We start from the raw sequence: 17,423 nt of genomic DNA on the forward strand, positions 1-17,423 counted from the left end.
GGTGATATGTGCATTTAGATTTGGTTGATCACTTGAACCAACAGTCTATAACCTTGATTTCCGTCTGCCTGCGTAATTTAGAGTAGTAATATGGCTCGGTAAATAGTTGTTTCTATATCAGTAATTGATAATTGAAAAAAAAAAAAAACTGTAGTAGTTGCATTTACAAAAAAATTAATTCTAATAACGGTACAATACAACGCGCATATTTGCACTTGCAAAATGCAAAGTGACCTCAGCATGCTATGAAGGGGCAGCTGAAATCGGGCTGCCTGATGAATTGCGAGCTTCACCGGTTGCACTGATATTTTCATTCTCTCTCGCGAGTATAGCTTCTTTTGGTCTGTTAAAAGCATCAGCGGGAATGTTTATGCCAGCGAATCCGATCATGACCGCCACGGCTCCAAGGTAATCAGCAAAATGAGGAGCATGGCCAGTCATTGAGTCAACAATTGCAGCCAACGGAACCTGGATGGTCAGACCGGCCGTTGCTACCGTCGTGGTGGTTAGAAGAACGGCCTTGGCCCATAAGTAGTCGCTCAGAACATTATCCAACAAACCTAAGCACAGCACAAAGATCTACATGATTCAGAACAGGAGAAATACTGCATAAAACTCAACATCATCTGTACGTATCACTGCACCTCACGTCAACTAGTTCGCATCTTGCCTAAAAATTTGACGAAATGAAATCCTGCCGAATCCAGAATTCCAGGATCGGAGTCTTTAGCGTTCCAATCGTAAGAATGCATGCATAGACAGATAGAAAAAAGCAAAGCAAACTCCTGTACAGGTAACTCCAAGTTCAAAAGAACGTAAAGTATAAGTTAAGAACACACCTTTACCAACGATGAGACCGACCTGCTCCCAGGTAAGCATATAAAACGGCTCCAGCTTGGAGAAATGAAGTATAAGGGCAACCGGAAGAAATATAAGAAGGTTGGAAAGCCCTAGAAATCCTAGAAACTGAGCCATACTGGCACGGCCGCTTTTTTCATCATCCTCATCAGGTAATTTCTTGCGAATGAGGGTAATATACACAGAATAGAAGGCGGCGGAGACAAGAGCAAGTATGTCTCCGAGGAGAGGGTTTGAAGCAATTGCACTTAGAGCAGTTCGTGAGTCACCAAGGCTGACAATTACCGTTCCTCCCATGCAAAGAAGAACGCTAATAAGCTTAACCAAAGTAAACTTCTCCCCTAAGAATACTAGGGCGACCAAAAAGGTGAAAAGGCTGGATGAACTGCTTAAGATTGTATTCGACTGCATGCAACAAGCACAGAAAATCAATCATACCGATATCATGAAACAAATGGACAAATTTAAGAAGCAGGGTGTGCCATGCAACGCTAAAAATGCTTACCGTAACGGTAGTATACTTCAATGACAAATTGAAAGTCAGCTGTGCGAAAAACCAAAACGGGGAAATCAGTAGGCTAACTTTAGCCACTCGAGTTCGTGTCCAACGCCCTTTTTCATCCACTTGCTTATCTACCGTTTCAGTGCCATTGTCTTGAGTTGCTGAAGTTCCAACAAGCTCGTAAAATACAACTTTCGGTTCTGCACCAAGATTAACTTCCCCCTCTTCCGCATCGGCTTTCACAACTCCGTCAGTCTCCTCAAGGAGAGTGATTTGCTCCGAATCTCCTAATCTTTGCAAAGGGCTACTCTTCCTACTTCTCCAAATCCAAAACCCCTCAAAATTATCCTCCAAATACCGCCCGATTTCAACCAAGGGAATGTAGATCACAAACAGAGAATTGCATATGTACGTGATGAGGAACGGGGACACACCGGCATCTACAACCGACTGCACTACGAAACTGGCAGCTATCCAGATAGATGCAACAGCAAATATGTATACCAAACCTAATACCCACTTCCCAACTTCACTTTTCATGTCTTTCCACTCAATCCCAAATCAAATCAGCTCCCAAATCTTGCTAAAAAAATCAGCTTTTCGATTTCCGAGGCCCGAAAACGTAAAACTTTATGTGCTTTCGGAGAATTATAACGATTTCCCATGCCACTAACAACCCCAAATCTCACCTGAAACAACCAAAAAGAAGATAAAAAAAACCCACCAATATTAAGGCAAAAAAATTAATGCGGAATTAACCCCATAATACTAAACTGCACCAACACACAATCTTTTCGATACAATTACGATATCAATTGAATTAATTTCAAACCCAAATCCCAATACATGAACATTTAATAAAATTCAAGTTTACTGTGGATTTGAAGCCAGAAGAAACAAGAAGATGAATTTGCATACCAAAAAATAAAAAAATATTAAAATATTTAGAAAAAAAAAATCGAGCGTATTGAATGTACCTGGGATGAGATTCAGATCGGATTCAGAGGTTCGCCGTTGTGATGGAGAGAGAGGTCATCGGATTTGCTGTAAACTTTGTAATACAGTTGGATAGAAGTTGGCGGGTACTTGTCAGCCCAGTTAGGCCCAGCATCGGAAATTTTTATGATCTTTTTTACCCTTCAGCCAAAGCCCAAACCAGTTTCGACAGAAAAATAAATAAATAATAATTTTTCTTTTTCGTTTGCTAGTGGAAGACAAAGAAAATATATGGTGCTCCACAGTCCACAGTATGGTGAAGAATGCACAAATAAAATTGGTTACTTGTAAGTAGTGTTGTATAATTAGTATGATTGTATAAACTTAAAGGAGGAATCTTAAAGGATTTGGAAGATTTTTTTCTTGTATGATTTGTAGAACTTGTAAGGCAAGTAAAGTCCATTATTATTAGTATAAATAAAGGCATTAGGCATGAGGAATATTCCTCAAACCTTTACCTCTTCTCTCATCTCTTTGCCGCACCCTCTCTCTATTATCTCAAACTTTAGTTTTACAACATGTTATTAGCACAAATAGCTTTCGACGCTGTGCTTGGAGTTCTAAAGAAGAATGATCCCAAAATTCAGCTATCTTTCATTAAGGGGAGTATTTAGTTTTCATATCATTCTTATTATGATATGATCACTTTCTTATTTTGGCATGACCAATTGGTACGCGTAGGTTGAACATTGATGCCATGTATTACACAAAGTATCTCTTGACTGAAAGTAAGGATCTTGTGCTTGCAAGAACATTTTGCCAAGTTTGCTAATTGGGAAAATTGTATTTCTATATCATCCTTAGCAAAGACCATTATGAACCCTCTTTTACAGTGAATTCAAGAGAATAGTTGTGGACCAATACAACCAAAATGCGGACCATTTAGATACTTTATGATTTTTAGGTGATGTATCAACATTATGGTCACATGTTTGTCCACATACACATGTTGCTAACCTCACGACGATTTTAACTTAAAGGCTCACCACCCTAATAATCCCATGAAGTCTAAAAGACTGGATAATACCAGAGAGTTTACATCGAAGATTTTTTTTTATAAGTATTGCATGTTTTCTGGATTTAATTGAACATTACATTCCCCATGTTCACCGGAAAATAAGCTCGCATAAACGATCATAAAATGCTTAATCAATTGATCGCCTTGACCTTGGTGAATGCACCATGCTTTCGGGTTTGCCTAGGGCTACACAATGCACTTATATTGGTCCGCCTAAGACCCATCATCACCCAACCTTATTTGGCATTACAGTTGGTTACTGGATGTGACCTAACACTTTGTACTTATGCGTTTGGTTGTGCAGTTTATGTGCCAAGCTACGTTAGCACAACATATCATTATGGGTCCTCAAAGAATGGTGTGAATCTTTGTTCATTAGGATTCTCCTTTGAATTAGCTCTTTAGGTTCATGCAAGCGATTTCTTTATCGCTTATTTTGTATTGTCACTTCAATGAGACAGTCTTCCCATTGTTTAGAGATAAGAACGTCAACGTTCTTGTAAACAATGCGATTTAGCATGGACGTTACCCACTATACTCATCTCAATATCCGTATTACACATAGTGATAAGCACATGCAATGTATTCTAGGTTTTAGAATGTTGCTACATACGTATTTCTCTGCTCTAACTAAAGTGATAAGAGCATGCATACCCTCTGCAAACAAGCTTGCAAGGATAGACGTACTTAATGGACATCAAGTTAACATCTCTTAATAGATGTGTCACCCTTGAAGGATAGTTTGTCGTCTTTGATAAGGCATGCCATCCATGTGTGGATGACATGGTACACCAACATCTAGTCAATCATTTGTCTTCGACTAGAAGCATGACAGATCGCTCGGATCGTAGGTTTCCCTTTTGATGTCTACCTTCCAAAAGTTTACCAAGGTATTGGATTGCGTGACCTTTCTCATTTGCAACGCTTGTAGTTCTCAGGGGCAGTTTTATCGAACTTTGGGGGAGTATCATGGATTTTACTCACTTGGCCTTAATGTCATTTTTTTATCTTAGATAGCGAGCATTTTTCCCATTGGGTTTTTACAAATCTGACAATGTATGAGGCACCCATATTGGGCTGGTCATGCCCTTGTGTGCAATTTCTATTACTTGATACATCTTAAAGATGACAAGTATTGACATTGCATTAACTTACCTTTTTTTTACTTAGACTGCAGGTTTGTTTCACTGGATTTACCGTAACCAAGTTTTGGTGAGACTTTATCTTTATATGCACCCTCACTAGAGACTCGTGTATGCATTGCCTATGCCAAATGAGAACAAACGACAACAACCGCCATTTCCTAGTCATGAAGATTTAATGTGACTACTTCTTAAATTGTAGACACTCAATGGAGGAGTGTAATGAATAGTGTTTTACAACTTGTATGATTGTGTAAACTTAAAGGAGGAATCCTATAAGATCTGGAAGGTCCTTTCCTTGTATGAATTGTATTACGCGAGGAATTCTCTTCTCTTTCCCACATCCTCACTCCACTTTCTCTTGAACATTAGTTTCACATCAGTTACAAGCTTTTAAACAAAAATGAAACTATGTATGTTGGCCACTTAGTTTTATGGTTTTGTGGTATTTATGATCTTCATTTGTAAGGTGTAGGGCTCATATTTGACTCCAGTAAATGACAAATGCAAACCAAATTATTATGGCATATTCATTTTGCGGCTTAAGTGGATGACGAGTTCAATATCAAATTATTATGGCTGATCTATATTTTGGCTTAACTCAAATCCCAATAAAAATGTATCATTGTATAAAAAAAACATGACCAACACCAAACAAACAATAAGTTTTATATATAACACAGTTTAGTGCTCCTGAAATCATCTGTTTATTGTTCCACTATTTTCTTGTTGGATAATACTCTGGATCCTTCCCTTGGAGGAGGAAAGTTCTACATTCATGTGTGTGCAGCCAAGCAATTTCCTGTCTACTTTAAATCAAAACCTTATTACACATTACACAGGTATCGTTTTATGTTATTTGTTTTGGCTAATATGATTTGTCTTGTATTTCAATTAAAGAGAAAGAGGAAGAAGACATGAAGGGAAGTAGTAAAAGAAGTATCTAAAACTGTTTTTTGTTTGTAACTTTATCAACTAATTATGTCTTTGAAACCATAAAACTACAGGTCATAAGCTATAACTATAAAGGAATTTGTTTTCACCATAATTAGTTGGTTAATTCTTCTTAACAAGAAGGTTAATGTCGCAGTTGAAGTGTTGCCTTGTGTCAAGTCGCGGAATAATGCTACATGTACCACATTTAATTGTTGAACTGTATTTGCAAACCTGTCTCTCGGGGGACTTAGAATCCATCTATGCAACTGAACTGAAGTAAATGTGCTACAAATAAATCTACGGTGACATATATGGTTTCTCTCTTTTAATTAGCTAAGCAACTGATCATAAATCTTTGATAGATCCTGGAAGCCATAACAGATGAAGATCATAAGTTGAGAAAAAAAATTTCTCCCTTGATATAATTTCCTTCACATTCGATCTGTTCGATTTTATAGCCTTTTACAACTCGATACATTGTTAAAATCTGACATTGCTCGAACAAATTTTGTGTAATTCATGAGCAAAGAATCATAAAGACATGTTTTACAACAGAGATTAAATGCTCTGTGGAAACAACACTGTAGTATGCAACTTGTAGTTTTACAATGAAGAGGTACTTTCACACCGTAATGCTTCTACTCCATTGTGCCTTGAACTCGAACCCCATTCCATGGCTTCTGCCACAGCGCGTTGGCGTTCAGTGACACTGTCTTCAAGCTGAGGATCCTTGTTTATGACCGACATTGTTTGATCCGGTGATGGAGAGGGAAGGCTGCTTATAGGTGAGGTAGCAGTGTCCGGACCTGTACCGAGGAAGCTAAGAGCACTGACCACATCGCTCATCAAGGGACGAACGGGCGCTTCCTCATGGAGGCACATTGCTGCAATTGCCACAGCTTGATTTAGTGCTCTCATCGGCAAGTTACCTTGAAGAAGTGGATCAGCTAGTTCTGGATACCTATTAGGATCCTTGAATACCGGTTGTGCCTGTTAAATACAAAAAAAATTATAAGAAAAAGTTAAAAGATTTCATAGAGACGGACAAGCAGTCCACTACTAATTAGTCGAACACAATATTGTCTAACTTAACCACCTGCATAGTCTAGCAGGTGTGAGCCTCGGTGTTATACTAGTGAAACCATTTATGTATTATTTTGTTAAGTTTCTGATGATTCTTCAACACAAAGCACATGCCTTAAATAAGAATAAGAAGAAAATGTGTAGGGATATTTACCCAAGCAACTAGATTTTGCTCCCTGGTTGTTAGTGTGGTGTCAATGGCTCTCCTTCCAGTGATCAATTCCAACAAAACAACTCCGAAACTGTAGACATCGGACTTGACAGTGAGCTGTCCTGTTCTTTGGTACTCTGGGGCACAATAACCATATGTTCCCATTACTCTTGAAGATACGTGAGTCTTGTCTCCAATAGGTCCAAGCTTAGCTAGCCCAAAATCGGAGAGTTTTGCATTGAAATCAGCGTCAAGTAAAATGTTGGAAGATTTTAAATCGCGGTAGATAACAGGCGGATTTGCCTTGTCATGCAAGTATTCTAGACCCTTGGCAGCTCCCAGAGCTATTCTCATTCTTTTGAACCAATCTAGTGGCTTCTGGTCTTCTGGAAGATCTAAATGTCAAGATACAAAACATGAGAAGCCGGGTTTAAGCCCTTTGCGGATACAAATGGAAGAAGCATGAAAGATGGGGGGAAAATCAATTCAAAAACACTTCAAAATAGTACCTAGTAAATGGTCTTCCACAGATCCCAAGGGCATGTACTCGTACACAAGAAGTCTCTGATCACCGTCCGCGCAATATCCGATAAGATTTACTAAATGTTCGTGGTGTAAGAGGCTCAACATCAACACCTCGACAAGAAACTCTCGGTTTCCTTGCAAGCCATTCCTGTCAAGTTGCTTCACAGCCACAACCTGTGCTGTTTTATCAAGTTTTCCCTTGTAAACTCTTCCAAATCCACCCTCTCCAATGAGACATTCTTGCCTGAAGTTCTTCGTTGCTGTCGCCAATTCCCGGAATGTGAAAGTTTGCGCAGCAATGTTATTGTGGTTTACGGGTTCTTTATTGGCACTACTGGCGTTTGATGCTGGATCCTCAGCTGGTGGTGTAGGTTTTGGTTTAGGAACTTCTGCTTATACATAACCAATTATTAGAAAGCTAATAATTTGCCCTACGAAGGGGTAAAAAAATCGGAAGAACAATTTTCAACAATGCTGGGAAGGCTGAATTGGCAATCATTTCGGCACATGAAACAATTACACATTACCACAATTTTTACTCGTTAGAAACGCATAATAAAAAATAAAAAAAATAAAAAAATAAAAAAAAAAAGAAAAGAAAAAGAACAAATGAGACTTACCATCTGGAGGAGGCCGAGGCTGTTGTGCTGGTGGAACATTGTGTTCTTGAGAAAGATTGGTAGGCAATTGTTCTTTCCTCCCACTATTTGATCTTTTGTTAGATGCTTTCTTTTCATGGGATGAAAAGCAAGAAAAGCAACTCATCTCACGCGCAATATAATCGCTCGGGATCTATATAAAACGTATCTAAAAAATTCCTTGCAAATGAAATATATCTCAGTTTATGATCCCTGCCATGTTGAGATCAACTGCAGATGACTGCAGGTAAAAATTTGATCACGAAAATCTCCCGAAAGCAAACAGAAGTTTCATAGATTTGGAAGAATGTGGAATGCAGATAAGGCTCAAAAGAAATGTGCCATGAATTGAATTGGAATGCATGGGAAGACAAGAGGGGGTTATAAACATAAAACAGAAAAACAAGATTTTTTCAGTACAACCATGTTTGAATCTCTCGAACAACTACCTGAAAACTGAAACCATTATGAAACTGAAAGAACCAACAAACTTCCAGGCACGCAAAAGAAAAACCGTTGTTGCGATTTCCCGGAAAAATGGGGAAAGTGTAGGACAGGAAGAAACCAAACATAGGTTAATTACATATCTTTTGGTGTTTCCGCAGAGCATGGTAGAGAAGAAGAATGAGGTTGTTAATGTGTCTTAATTAAAGAGCAAAACGTGGGAACCAAATCTGCTTAATTAATTTATTAATTCCAAAAAAGAGAGCTTAATTATTTTTTGTGGTGGTTGTAGCATATGGGATCTTTCTAAGCTGCAGTTAAATATAACAGATAAAAATAGATATAGGCCAAATCTTGATTAGGGGATCTTTCCACTTCGGTCTTGCTTTAATTGTCGCAATTTAGCCATTGTTTTTTATTACTAATTATTGCAATTCAAGAACAATAAGTTGATTTTGTCCCTTTTATCAGTGTAAAACGTAAATAGCTTGCTAGTGACATGTACGTGAAGGTAAATTAAATAATGATAAAGAAAATGAAACGAATTCGATTACGATGACAGGTTTCTCCATGGTAGACAGATAGGGGGACACACCCATTTCCATGATAATTAGACCCCTCATAGATTTGGTAAAGGATCTTATAACTCGGTTGGTAAGAACATTAGTACTCCATTTCTTTGAGAGAGAATTCGACCACAAATGTTTTTGACCCAAACTTTGCGAAGCAGCACTGTTAAATCCATGGCCACCAATTTGCCAACCTCTCTGACGGCAAAGTTCACAAGTTGAAGCCGCCCAAGCCAGTTCGAGGAGCGAGGTTTTGCACGTCCTCTAAAGGTTGGTTGGTTATGGACCTTATGGTCAAGGAAGATGGACTAGACTCCCAGACGTTTCCACTAAACCCTATTTCAAAAGCGATGCACCAACTTCCGTCGTTGAAAACAGTTCCATATTTCCGAAGGTGCGTCGAACTGTCGAAGAGTTTAATAATCTTGGTGTCAGGGTTTTCTGTGCCAAAGTTATGTTATCTACCTCAGATATTAATTCCGAATCTTGTACGGTCGCAGCAATGTTTCTGGGTTCTAATGTTCACAGTAGGGTATTGGGTTTGTGTAGACCTGGAGACGCGACATGGAGCGTCGTCAAGGATTTAGAACATGAAAAGAATCCTGTTGATATTTTGTTTTCTTCTGGTATGCTATACGCCTTCTTTAAGGCGAGTAGTAGTCGTAGCAATGGTATCGTGACAGCAGCTCGCGCCGTAAACTTGGGAAATAATAACCATGCAGTGCAATTGAAGTTGGTCTATGGCAATAAAGAAGAGGGTAGGGCAACTACCTTTCGAGTTCATGATGATTATATTATTTTGCCACAATGGGTTCACAACTTACAGTTGTTAGAATCAACAATAAACAATGAAGTCTTGGTTATTCATCAAATGAAATATGTAGTTTTTTGTAAAAAAAGAAGGGGAAACAACAATGGTAATGGTGGTGGCGGTGGCAGCAATCACGACAATGATGATGAAGCTAATCAAGGCGATGATGGTTACGCTGACAAGGAAGGCAATAACATGGAAGGTAATGGTCAATAAATTGTAGGAAAGAAATTCGAACCTGAATGCATAAGAGCATTGCTCTATGCTACATGGCTAAGTCAATGACTGCTATTTGTGGTAGCTCCTTAAAGATAGAAAATTGCTTGACAAAATTTATGCTTCTTTTTTCCTTTTTAATTTTTTTTTTTTTTTTTTTTTGCATCGCCCATTAACAGAGAGGTCTGACGTTGTTCGCTATCAATAACGTGGAACTTTTCTTCATTTTTCGCCTAAGCCTGTAACGTCGAGTTTGAGACTGGAAGTTTTGAAACATGAGCTTGCAGTTCTTCCTCTTTATATGGAACTGGAAATAAAACTATAAATAATCATAAACCACAATGATGGATACGAGCATTACAACACAATCAAATTCTAAGAGTACAAGAAGTAATGCAGACAGCGACTCTGAATCTTACAAGTTAAGCGATACATTGACCTCGACGTTGGTGTCCGTTAGGATAATTTCTTTCGAGTTAGTAGCCTTCGGGTGATCAAGGCAATCCAATTTTATCCTGAAATGTAGAGGTTTCATAAAGATGACATCTCTCAAATCTCTGTTTGATTTTAACAAGAGCTGAATGCATGAATCTCTTCCCAGCTTTCCACTCTTCTCCGAGTTTAAAATATCTGCTATTCTTGCTGCATATTTCTCCTGATTATTCTCTGCTACTTCTTGCTTTCTTTTAAGTTTTAAATACAAAACGGCGTAAACAATAACCTGCATGATAACAAGAGTGAAGATTTAACTGGCACCAAAACTGCCCGTAAAACAAATAGGAAGAAAACTAAATGTGCACACCTCGCTCGTTCCAGGACTAGTATTGACAACACAATTGATGTGTACTTTCCCGTCCTGAAATCCTATTTCCCTAGTCGTACTCTCATCTTCGACAGTTGACTCTGGATCAGGTTCTGATATCGACAAGGCAAGATTGTCCAGTTCATCGTACCATTGTTGAGCAACACCAACCTGAAAACTCGAAAGAGATGAAATCCTAAGCTACTAAAAGATGGAATATAATACTATACAAGGAATTAAGTTCTTCCAGATAGGAACCTTCTCGGAAGATCCTCCTACATCCTCTACCCTTGACACTTCAGTAGCAGCTCCTCTTGCCTGGCGCCATATGCAGCCTTCTTGTAACTGTTCCACAAGCTCAGTATCCTCAGGGACCTCCACATTTAACTGTATCCCAACTCTTCCTGTTACATAGACAGTGGAATTCTCGGATCGAAGAATCACATAACATATTATCTTTGCATAGTTGACAGAAACAGCATACTGTACACGAGAATATTGAAAAAAAAAATAACACTCTACTGGGAAAGGAAAAAGAAAAAAAACAGCTCCAGCCTCCAGCAAATAGAAAGAAAAAAAAAAAAAAAACTAATAAACCTTACAAATAAAAATAAAAAGTCAACAATAACCACCACTCCACCCCACCACCCTCTGCGACCCAACCTCCCCCACTAGCTGCTCCGCGATCCTATCCACCACCACCACCGGTCCACCACCTCAAATACTCCGGTTCCCACACATTCGTCCTACACAACCCACCCCCACCGCTGCTCGATCTGAATCTCAGACCTCCCCTTCCCTTTCCTCTGATGTTGGCCATCGTCGCCGCAATCGTGGAGAACTTGCCTCTAATAAATTTGAGGTTTTTGTTCATTTTTCTTTCCGGAGTACAGAACAATTACTTTATAAGAGTTCAATTTTACAATTTGAAAGGAAGAAGCTGCCATCGGTGGAGATTGGAAGCTTTAGATGTGATATAGTAGATGAGAGAGAAGGAGAGAGAGAGAGAGAGAGAGAGAGATTAGCAAGAGATGAGCTAATGATCATCAATATCCCTAGGCAGAACCAACTCACATGTCACATGAAATAGTGAAATACAATGTCAACTAAGAGTACAAGAAGCATACTTAAGATTAAGAAAAATACCTGGTAATAACGAACTGAAAGATTCAAGATGATCAATCACTCCCTCAACTCCACCTCCACTTTATGAAGAAAAACATAGACTTCGTAAGAAAACAATTCATGAAACAAAAGATAAAAGAATATTGGATGTCCAAGGAAACTAGTTTGTAACATACTTAGTATATACTTTCTCCAATGAGGATGGCAACCAATATGGCAGTCCAAGGATTCCAAAATTTGAAAACTGAAAGGTCGAACATACTCCAGATTCTTCACTTAGTTTCAAAATCCTCTGTCCAACTTCAAAATTACATGCGTTGAAATGAGTAATTGAGTATTATAAACAAAGTACAAAACAAATTCATTTTGAAGAGGAAAAGAAAATCCAGTTAAATAGGTACCCATATCACAAAGGATTACGTGATTCTGCAAGGTGGTAAATGAAGATAATAGGCCAGCATATGGGAGCAGTTCTGGTGAACAAACAACTTTGGTCTGCTCTTGCAACCAATCATGTGGCATCTGTTTCAACAGCGCTACTTTCTCCATGATCTGCGGTCCACAGACCTCCAAAATCTTCGGGAACCCTTTTCAAGTCCTGATGTTAGACTACATTAAATGTAATTTAAATAAACTAGAAAGAAGAAAAAAGGAAAAAGCAAACCTCTGACGACTGCTTTTATCTCTCCTGAAGCCAAATTTAGGATCCATAGAGTATCAAAGCTGCCATTCAAATTAATTAATCGCACCAATGTACATATTAAAAGTTAAAAAAATAAAAGGCAAGTGACCCAGGATTTATTGATTAAGAAACTATGACAATTGATGTGGTGGTTTTACCTTCGGTTCATAACAACAAGATCATCAATAGATTTCATCAGATGCCATGGATACATCAATGATTGTAAATCAAATCCTTCAGTCCTTGTATGGGCATTGCGTTTCAAACCTAGCTTGGTTGTGATCCAGGTCCAAAATTGATTACTCTTCTTAGTAGTGTCTCCCACTGGATAGACGGTTTCCAGAACCCGGCTCTCCATATCAGCTTTCCTGATGGCATGATTCTTAGTAGAGACCCCACATGCAAACTGGTTAGTTACATACGTATGCAATATAGCTGCATAAATCACATTATAACTTACAAGTCAATGCATACCTCTGAATCAACAAAATATAGGCAATCCTCAGCGGCAACATAAAATGAAGCTGCAGGGCGTGCCAACTTGGAAGATTCAAAGTTTCCATCCTCAAAACCTGGGGAGGAACCAATCTGGACACACAAAGAATGAAAATACAAACTTGAATTTTCTTCTTTTTATCTTTAAAAATTCAAGAAAACTACAATTACTAAGATTAAATTTAACATCTACATGGAAACACACCAACTTTCCCAGAATAATTCGATAAGGCCAATTTTGTGAAAAACAAAGATGAATCCCAAAGAAGCCCTTCCCATGTAGACAAGGGAAACTACTTTTCTCCTTTTCAGATATCAGAAATTTATAATCATCATTGATTATGCTTAATTCAGAGTTTGACATATATAAAGTGAGCAAGTCACGTACACAAAATCCTGATAAACATATATGCACTACAAAATCATCAAATCTCGGCTAATAAGAATATTGAGCTGCCAATAACTGATTACTGAATTGCTCAGATCATCATCTAAGTGAGTGTTAAATTTTTTTTATCATGTCTGTGTACAGTGTATAAATTGATAGTTACTATAAAACATAGAAGAACAGTCCACATATCATTTATCATACATACACAGTCCAGAATATGCCCATTTCCATCAAATACAATAATCCGATGATGATTGCTGTCAGAAAGGAAGAGGCGGTTCCCACTTTCATCTGCAGAGATGCAGCCTGTAATGGAGAAGAATAAAAGAAACGCTTAAAACTTGGGTTCAGGAAACATTTTCTTTATTTTTGTGTATTTCAAAAGAACATTTACTATTTCGACCGAACTTCCCTAGTCATATGACATGTATCAGTCGAAGTAAATTATAGCTATGTTAAAAGGAATACTTTGAGTTTTTCGCAGAACACAGCTCCGCAATATCCTACAATGCAGATGCTATTATAATGGAGCAAGTCAGTGATGCATAGGGAGCCTATACCTGGGAAGTGGAAGAGAAAATTCCTTAAAGAATCAGCATATGGTTCCTTAATGATCTCAGGTTGCTTCGCCCAAGTGCTTTTCAAGTTAGTAAGCGACTTGGAACTCCTATCATCTTGCACAAGCAAGTCCTCAACAGCTGCACAAGCGCATTAACATGTATCATGGAATATGTATATGTATTAAAATGAGTCACTATATTAAATAAAAGAAGGTGTCCCACAATAAAACTCTTGGAACTGTATGCATTCAGTCGAATGACATACTAAAAATAATAATAAACAATATATTTGGTGTCCGGTCTAGTAGCAGTAGAAAAGAGATGCTTAAGAGCCAAAGTAGAAAAGAAAGATGTTGAAAGCGGGAAGTACCCTGGGTTGTTTTGAAGTTCAACTGGAATTTTAAGCAACAAAAAATTGCATGACAAATTGACAATATAAAGCCATCAACACGTATCAGAGGAAACACATTATCCCAAACAAACTTTTAGCACAGGAAGGGATACTTGCATACCTTTACTAAGAACTTTGAGATCCATGTCCTTCTCATGGTAAACCACTGGACTTTTAAAACCTTTAAACAAAATGCAGCATGCCCCGTTTGCCATCTAAATACATTAAAAGAAAACTAATAAAAACATAATACATTTAAGAAACAATGTTTAGAACCATAAACAAGCCAATGAATGTGTACATAGTTATAGATATAAAAGATTTGTTTGTGTAGGTCTTTTCACAAGACAAACCAAAGATCTTTACCTCACCTCAGTGAAGTTCTTGTTCGACAATATAATAGGAAATGTTATGTATTCTGTCAGTGTATATTGGATTACATGGCTTCGATCAGCAGCCGAGTGAATCGACCCACCTGACACAAAGCCGATAATGTGGAGACGAGGAAACCTACAATAGAATACACATAAAGAAAAGACCTTTAGAATGACTACCCGCTCGCCCAAATCATCCAATTCTAAGCAGAGAAAACAAACATCTACAGAATAACAACATATTTCTTCTAATTCTCTATGTGGAAAGAAACAAAACAAATACGACATTTTGTTTCTTTTACCTCTGTTGAAGTGACTTCACTTTTTCTAACATGATAGCAGCTTCGGAACTAGTTGTTAAAGAAGCTTCAAGACACCGTCCAGCAAGAACCAAGAAAGTTCCATCTCTTTTAAAGGAATCTTTGCCTCCCTTGGACCTATTCAACCAACAATGGCAAGGACCTGTACATTAATATAGAAACTAAATAAGAACATAAAAAAGATTAAGAAACTGACATTTGCAAAAAGCATTTCTTTACAAAGAAGCAATTGAGTACCTTCGAGCACATTTAATGTGGATTTAATGAAGGACAAAAGATCAAGTTCACCGGTACGCTCGTGTGATACTTTTGACGTGGTTGATAGCCTGAAAGAGACTGTCAATCAGAAGGCAAAGCTCCGATTACCCCAAAAAAAAAAAAAAAAAAAAAAACGAAGTGAAACTTACAAACTAAAATTCAAGCCAAGCAACAATTGAACACTGAGCAAACAGTATGATTATATAAAAAAACTACAGGTGAAATTTTACTTAAAATTATCGGTATAATTACCGCTGGGTACGAAACCCACATTGTGAAATCCCTTCATCAATTCTTTCCAGAGCGTGTGACTGTGGAATTATGGACAAAGCCGATAACTTGGTAACCAATCTACATTGTAGAAGATGATCACCTGCACCCAACACATCAAAGATTCAAACTTTAAACTCAAATTAACATTACTGGACTTCTACTTCCTAATTTCAACAAATTGCAGGTTAAAGTGATTTCTTTCATGCCAAAATTGAATTATACATTTGAGATTATAGAAACTTTGAGTTCAGTTTATATCTATGGAGGGTGAAGCTTACCGGAGTGAATTCGCGGCAATATTCGTGAGATTTCTCTGAAACGCCGATATCTGAGAGCCATTTTTCTAACGGAAGCATGTGGTTTCTCTGGCTCTTGGCTTTGGGGTTTTGGTTTGACGTCAACGGCCGACAGCGGGGTTTTAATCTTTTGGGCTTAGGGTTTAGCCCTTTTGAGGGTTTTAGGCATTGGATTGGGCCTTTAGGACCAGAGCCAAAAAATTCCCATTTGGCCCAAATATTTTAATCAGATGAAAAAAAACGTTCATAATGTAGGGTAAACTTTTTCTACTTTTGTTTCTTCAATGTGTCTTTTTCTTTCATATGTGAATTAGTGAATCTGTAATTTGTCGTGTAATGCGAGAGATAGAGGAATAGTCCAACTCTTTATAACTCTTATAAAGTTTCTTAACTTTCTGACGTGAGACAATTCTTACATCTTCAATCTTCATACGTCCTATCACGTATGATGAACTTTTAAGCTTAACATATAGACAAAATTAACTAGGTGGCGAAAACCACGTGTGGTAGTTAGGTTTAACATGTATACAAACTTATTTTGGTGCCTTGAAGGAATATGAGGTTCTACCTTAAAACTAATGGCGATGTTTTTTAACCCTTGGAATGTAACAATCTTCCCATCCTCGTACCAATGAAACATAAGAATCTATCCCTTGTTGTCTCCTCAAGAACTTTTAATTGAAATATTGAAGGATAAATAAATGTGTGATTTCAAAGATTGAAATGGTTCAACTTGAGGATGTACATTTTGTAATAAATTTGAAGGTGTTTCCCACTTCCTACCCTTTAATAATGAAACCATAAGAGCAACTCCACCGTTGCTAAGCCCCCCCCCCCAGGGCTATTCACTATTTAATCCACCCAGTGAACAGTAATTGCCCTTAATGAACAGTAACTGCTTTTTGCATCTTCACCCCTACAATGAATAGCCCTGACAATAGGCAATAAAATAATACTATTTTTTTATTTATAAAATAATATTTTAAGAAAAGTAAAAATGAAAGATTAAAGATTAAAGATGCAAATTCCATTGCAAAGTAAATGCAGCTTCTCACACTAGTCAAATTTTGACTAAAGTTTTCATCTTTAAAACAGTTTGCTCAAGCAATTAACTAATCAAATTATGCAATTCTAATTTCTAATTAGAAATTAGAAGCAATTAGCTAATTCGGAACTAAAGAATTCAGCTTTAAAGAATTTGATTTAGTTAATTAGTTAAATTACGAAAAATTAGGAACCGTTAATCAATTCGGAAAACTTTGAGTTGACCTCGTCATATGTAGAGTAGTGGTACTCATACGTGAGCTTGAGGAACTTAAACCACCGCAGAAGTAGGAGAACGAAGTCGTGATCTTGGCGGTCACGTGATCCACTCTCCAAGGCGGCGGTGGTCACGAGGTGATAATCGAGGAGCTAGGCATGCAACGCCTTATGGAAGCAGATGAACATGAGGATGGGCGTGTTGGCGAGCGGGACACGTGTCGCTAATGCGGAGGACTTCGACTGGGCATCGTTTTGCGAAGGGAGGAGGAGGCATTGGGGAGAGTCGTTGTTGTCGCCTCTCGCG

The 17,423-nt window shown here is 38.0% G+C and overlaps 3 protein-coding genes across 14 annotated transcripts; all 3 read right to left on the minus strand.

Annotated features, from left to right (window-relative positions):
• Positions 1 to 89: 89 nt before the first annotated feature.
• LOC137729765 (putative transporter C405.03c) lies at positions 90 to 2,468 on the minus strand. 3 transcript variants are annotated; one of them, XR_015952551.1, is made up of 4 exons: positions 2,338 to 2,468; positions 1,364 to 2,049; positions 645 to 1,263; positions 90 to 560 (listed from the first exon to the last, which is right to left on the minus strand). XR_015952551.1 is itself a non-coding variant. In XM_068468786.2 (4 exons), the coding sequence occupies exons 2-4, from the start codon at positions 1,898 to 1,900 to the stop codon at positions 244 to 246; spliced, it is 1,278 nt and encodes a 425-aa protein (XP_068324887.2). In that variant the 5' UTR covers positions 1,901 to 2,049; positions 2,338 to 2,468; the 3' UTR covers positions 90 to 243. The 3 variants fall into 3 exon arrangements, 2 of the variants coding, with proteins under 2 accessions (XP_068324887.2, XP_088534476.1); XM_068468786.2 differs by having other exon boundaries at positions 840 to 1,263; XM_088678350.1 differs by having other exon boundaries at positions 840 to 1,263; positions 1,364 to 1,943; positions 2,338 to 2,408.
• Positions 2,469 to 5,847: 3,379 nt separating this feature from the next.
• On the minus strand, positions 5,848 to 8,489 carry LOC137730036 (putative serine/threonine-protein kinase PBL26). The gene is made up of 4 exons (XM_068469105.2): positions 7,832 to 8,489; positions 7,196 to 7,600; positions 6,690 to 7,081; positions 5,848 to 6,442 (listed from the first exon to the last, which is right to left on the minus strand). The coding sequence occupies exons 1-4, from the start codon at positions 7,974 to 7,976 to the stop codon at positions 6,056 to 6,058; spliced, it is 1,329 nt and encodes a 442-aa protein (XP_068325206.2). The 5' UTR covers positions 7,977 to 8,489; the 3' UTR covers positions 5,848 to 6,055.
• Positions 8,490 to 10,185: 1,696 nt separating this feature from the next.
• EMB1974 (NHL domain-containing protein) lies at positions 10,186 to 16,826 on the minus strand. 10 transcript variants are annotated; one of them, XM_068467666.2, is made up of 17 exons: positions 15,839 to 16,826; positions 15,540 to 15,660; positions 15,267 to 15,355; positions 15,012 to 15,171; positions 14,707 to 14,845; positions 14,457 to 14,550; positions 13,945 to 14,082; positions 13,590 to 13,690; positions 12,973 to 13,086; positions 12,657 to 12,880; positions 12,481 to 12,539; positions 12,218 to 12,403; positions 11,993 to 12,116; positions 11,838 to 11,896; positions 10,950 to 11,095; positions 10,692 to 10,862; positions 10,186 to 10,610 (listed from the first exon to the last, which is right to left on the minus strand). In XM_068467666.2, exons 1-17 carry the CDS (start codon positions 15,897 to 15,899, stop codon positions 10,305 to 10,307), a joined length of 2,292 nt encoding a protein of 763 aa, XP_068323767.2. In that variant the 5' UTR covers positions 15,900 to 16,826; the 3' UTR covers positions 10,186 to 10,304. The 10 variants fall into 10 exon arrangements, with proteins under 10 accessions (XP_068323767.2, XP_088534454.1, XP_088534448.1 ...); XM_088678328.1 differs by having other exon boundaries at positions 15,559 to 15,660; positions 15,839 to 16,565; XM_088678322.1 differs by having other exon boundaries at positions 12,657 to 12,904; positions 15,839 to 16,071.
• Positions 16,827 to 17,423: the final 597 nt, after the last annotated feature.

Source organism: Pyrus communis, chromosome 10 (assembly GCF_041283825.1).
Source record: "Pyrus communis isolate YQ-2024b chromosome 10, ASM4128382v1, whole genome shotgun sequence".
Classification (NCBI taxonomy): domain Eukaryota; kingdom Viridiplantae; phylum Streptophyta; class Magnoliopsida; order Rosales; family Rosaceae; genus Pyrus; species Pyrus communis.

What these genes read in the sequence shown, in the direction of transcription:
- LOC137729765 (XM_068468786.2), bottom strand. Translation starts at nt 1,900, where the DNA reads ATGAAAAGTGAAGTTGGGAAGTGGGTATTAGGTTTGGTATACATATTT. An exon ending in TGAAGTATACTACCGTTACG is followed by an intron (nt 1,264 to 1,363) that starts GTAAGCATTTTT and finishes TGTTGCATGCAG; the next exon opens with TCGAATACAATCTTAAGCAG. An exon ending in CGGTCTCATCGTTGGTAAAG is followed by an intron (nt 561 to 839) that starts GTGTGTTCTTAA and finishes TGCTGTGCTTAG; the next exon opens with GTTTGTTGGATAATGTTCTG.
- LOC137730036 (XM_068469105.2), bottom strand. Translation starts at nt 7,976, where the DNA reads ATGAGTTGCTTTTCTTGCTTTTCATCCCATGAAAAGAAAGCATCTAAC. An exon ending in GCCTCGGCCTCCTCCAGATG is followed by an intron (nt 7,601 to 7,831) that starts GTAAGTCTCATT and finishes ATGTATAAGCAG; the next exon opens with AAGTTCCTAAACCAAAACCT. An exon ending in TGTGGAAGACCATTTACTAG is followed by an intron (nt 7,082 to 7,195) that starts GTACTATTTTGA and finishes CTTGACATTTAG; the next exon opens with ATCTTCCAGAAGACCAGAAG.
- EMB1974 (XM_088678322.1), bottom strand. Translation starts at nt 15,899, where the DNA reads ATGGCTCTCAGATATCGGCGTTTCAGAGAAATCTCACGAATATTGCCG. An exon ending in GTGAAGTCACTTCAACAGAG is followed by an intron (nt 14,846 to 15,011) that starts GTAAAAGAAACA and finishes ATTCTATTGTAG; the next exon opens with GTTTCCTCGTCTCCACATTA. An exon ending in TAGGAGGATCTTCCGAGAAG is followed by an intron (nt 10,863 to 10,949) that starts GTTCCTATCTGG and finishes TCGAGTTTTCAG; the next exon opens with GTTGGTGTTGCTCAACAATG.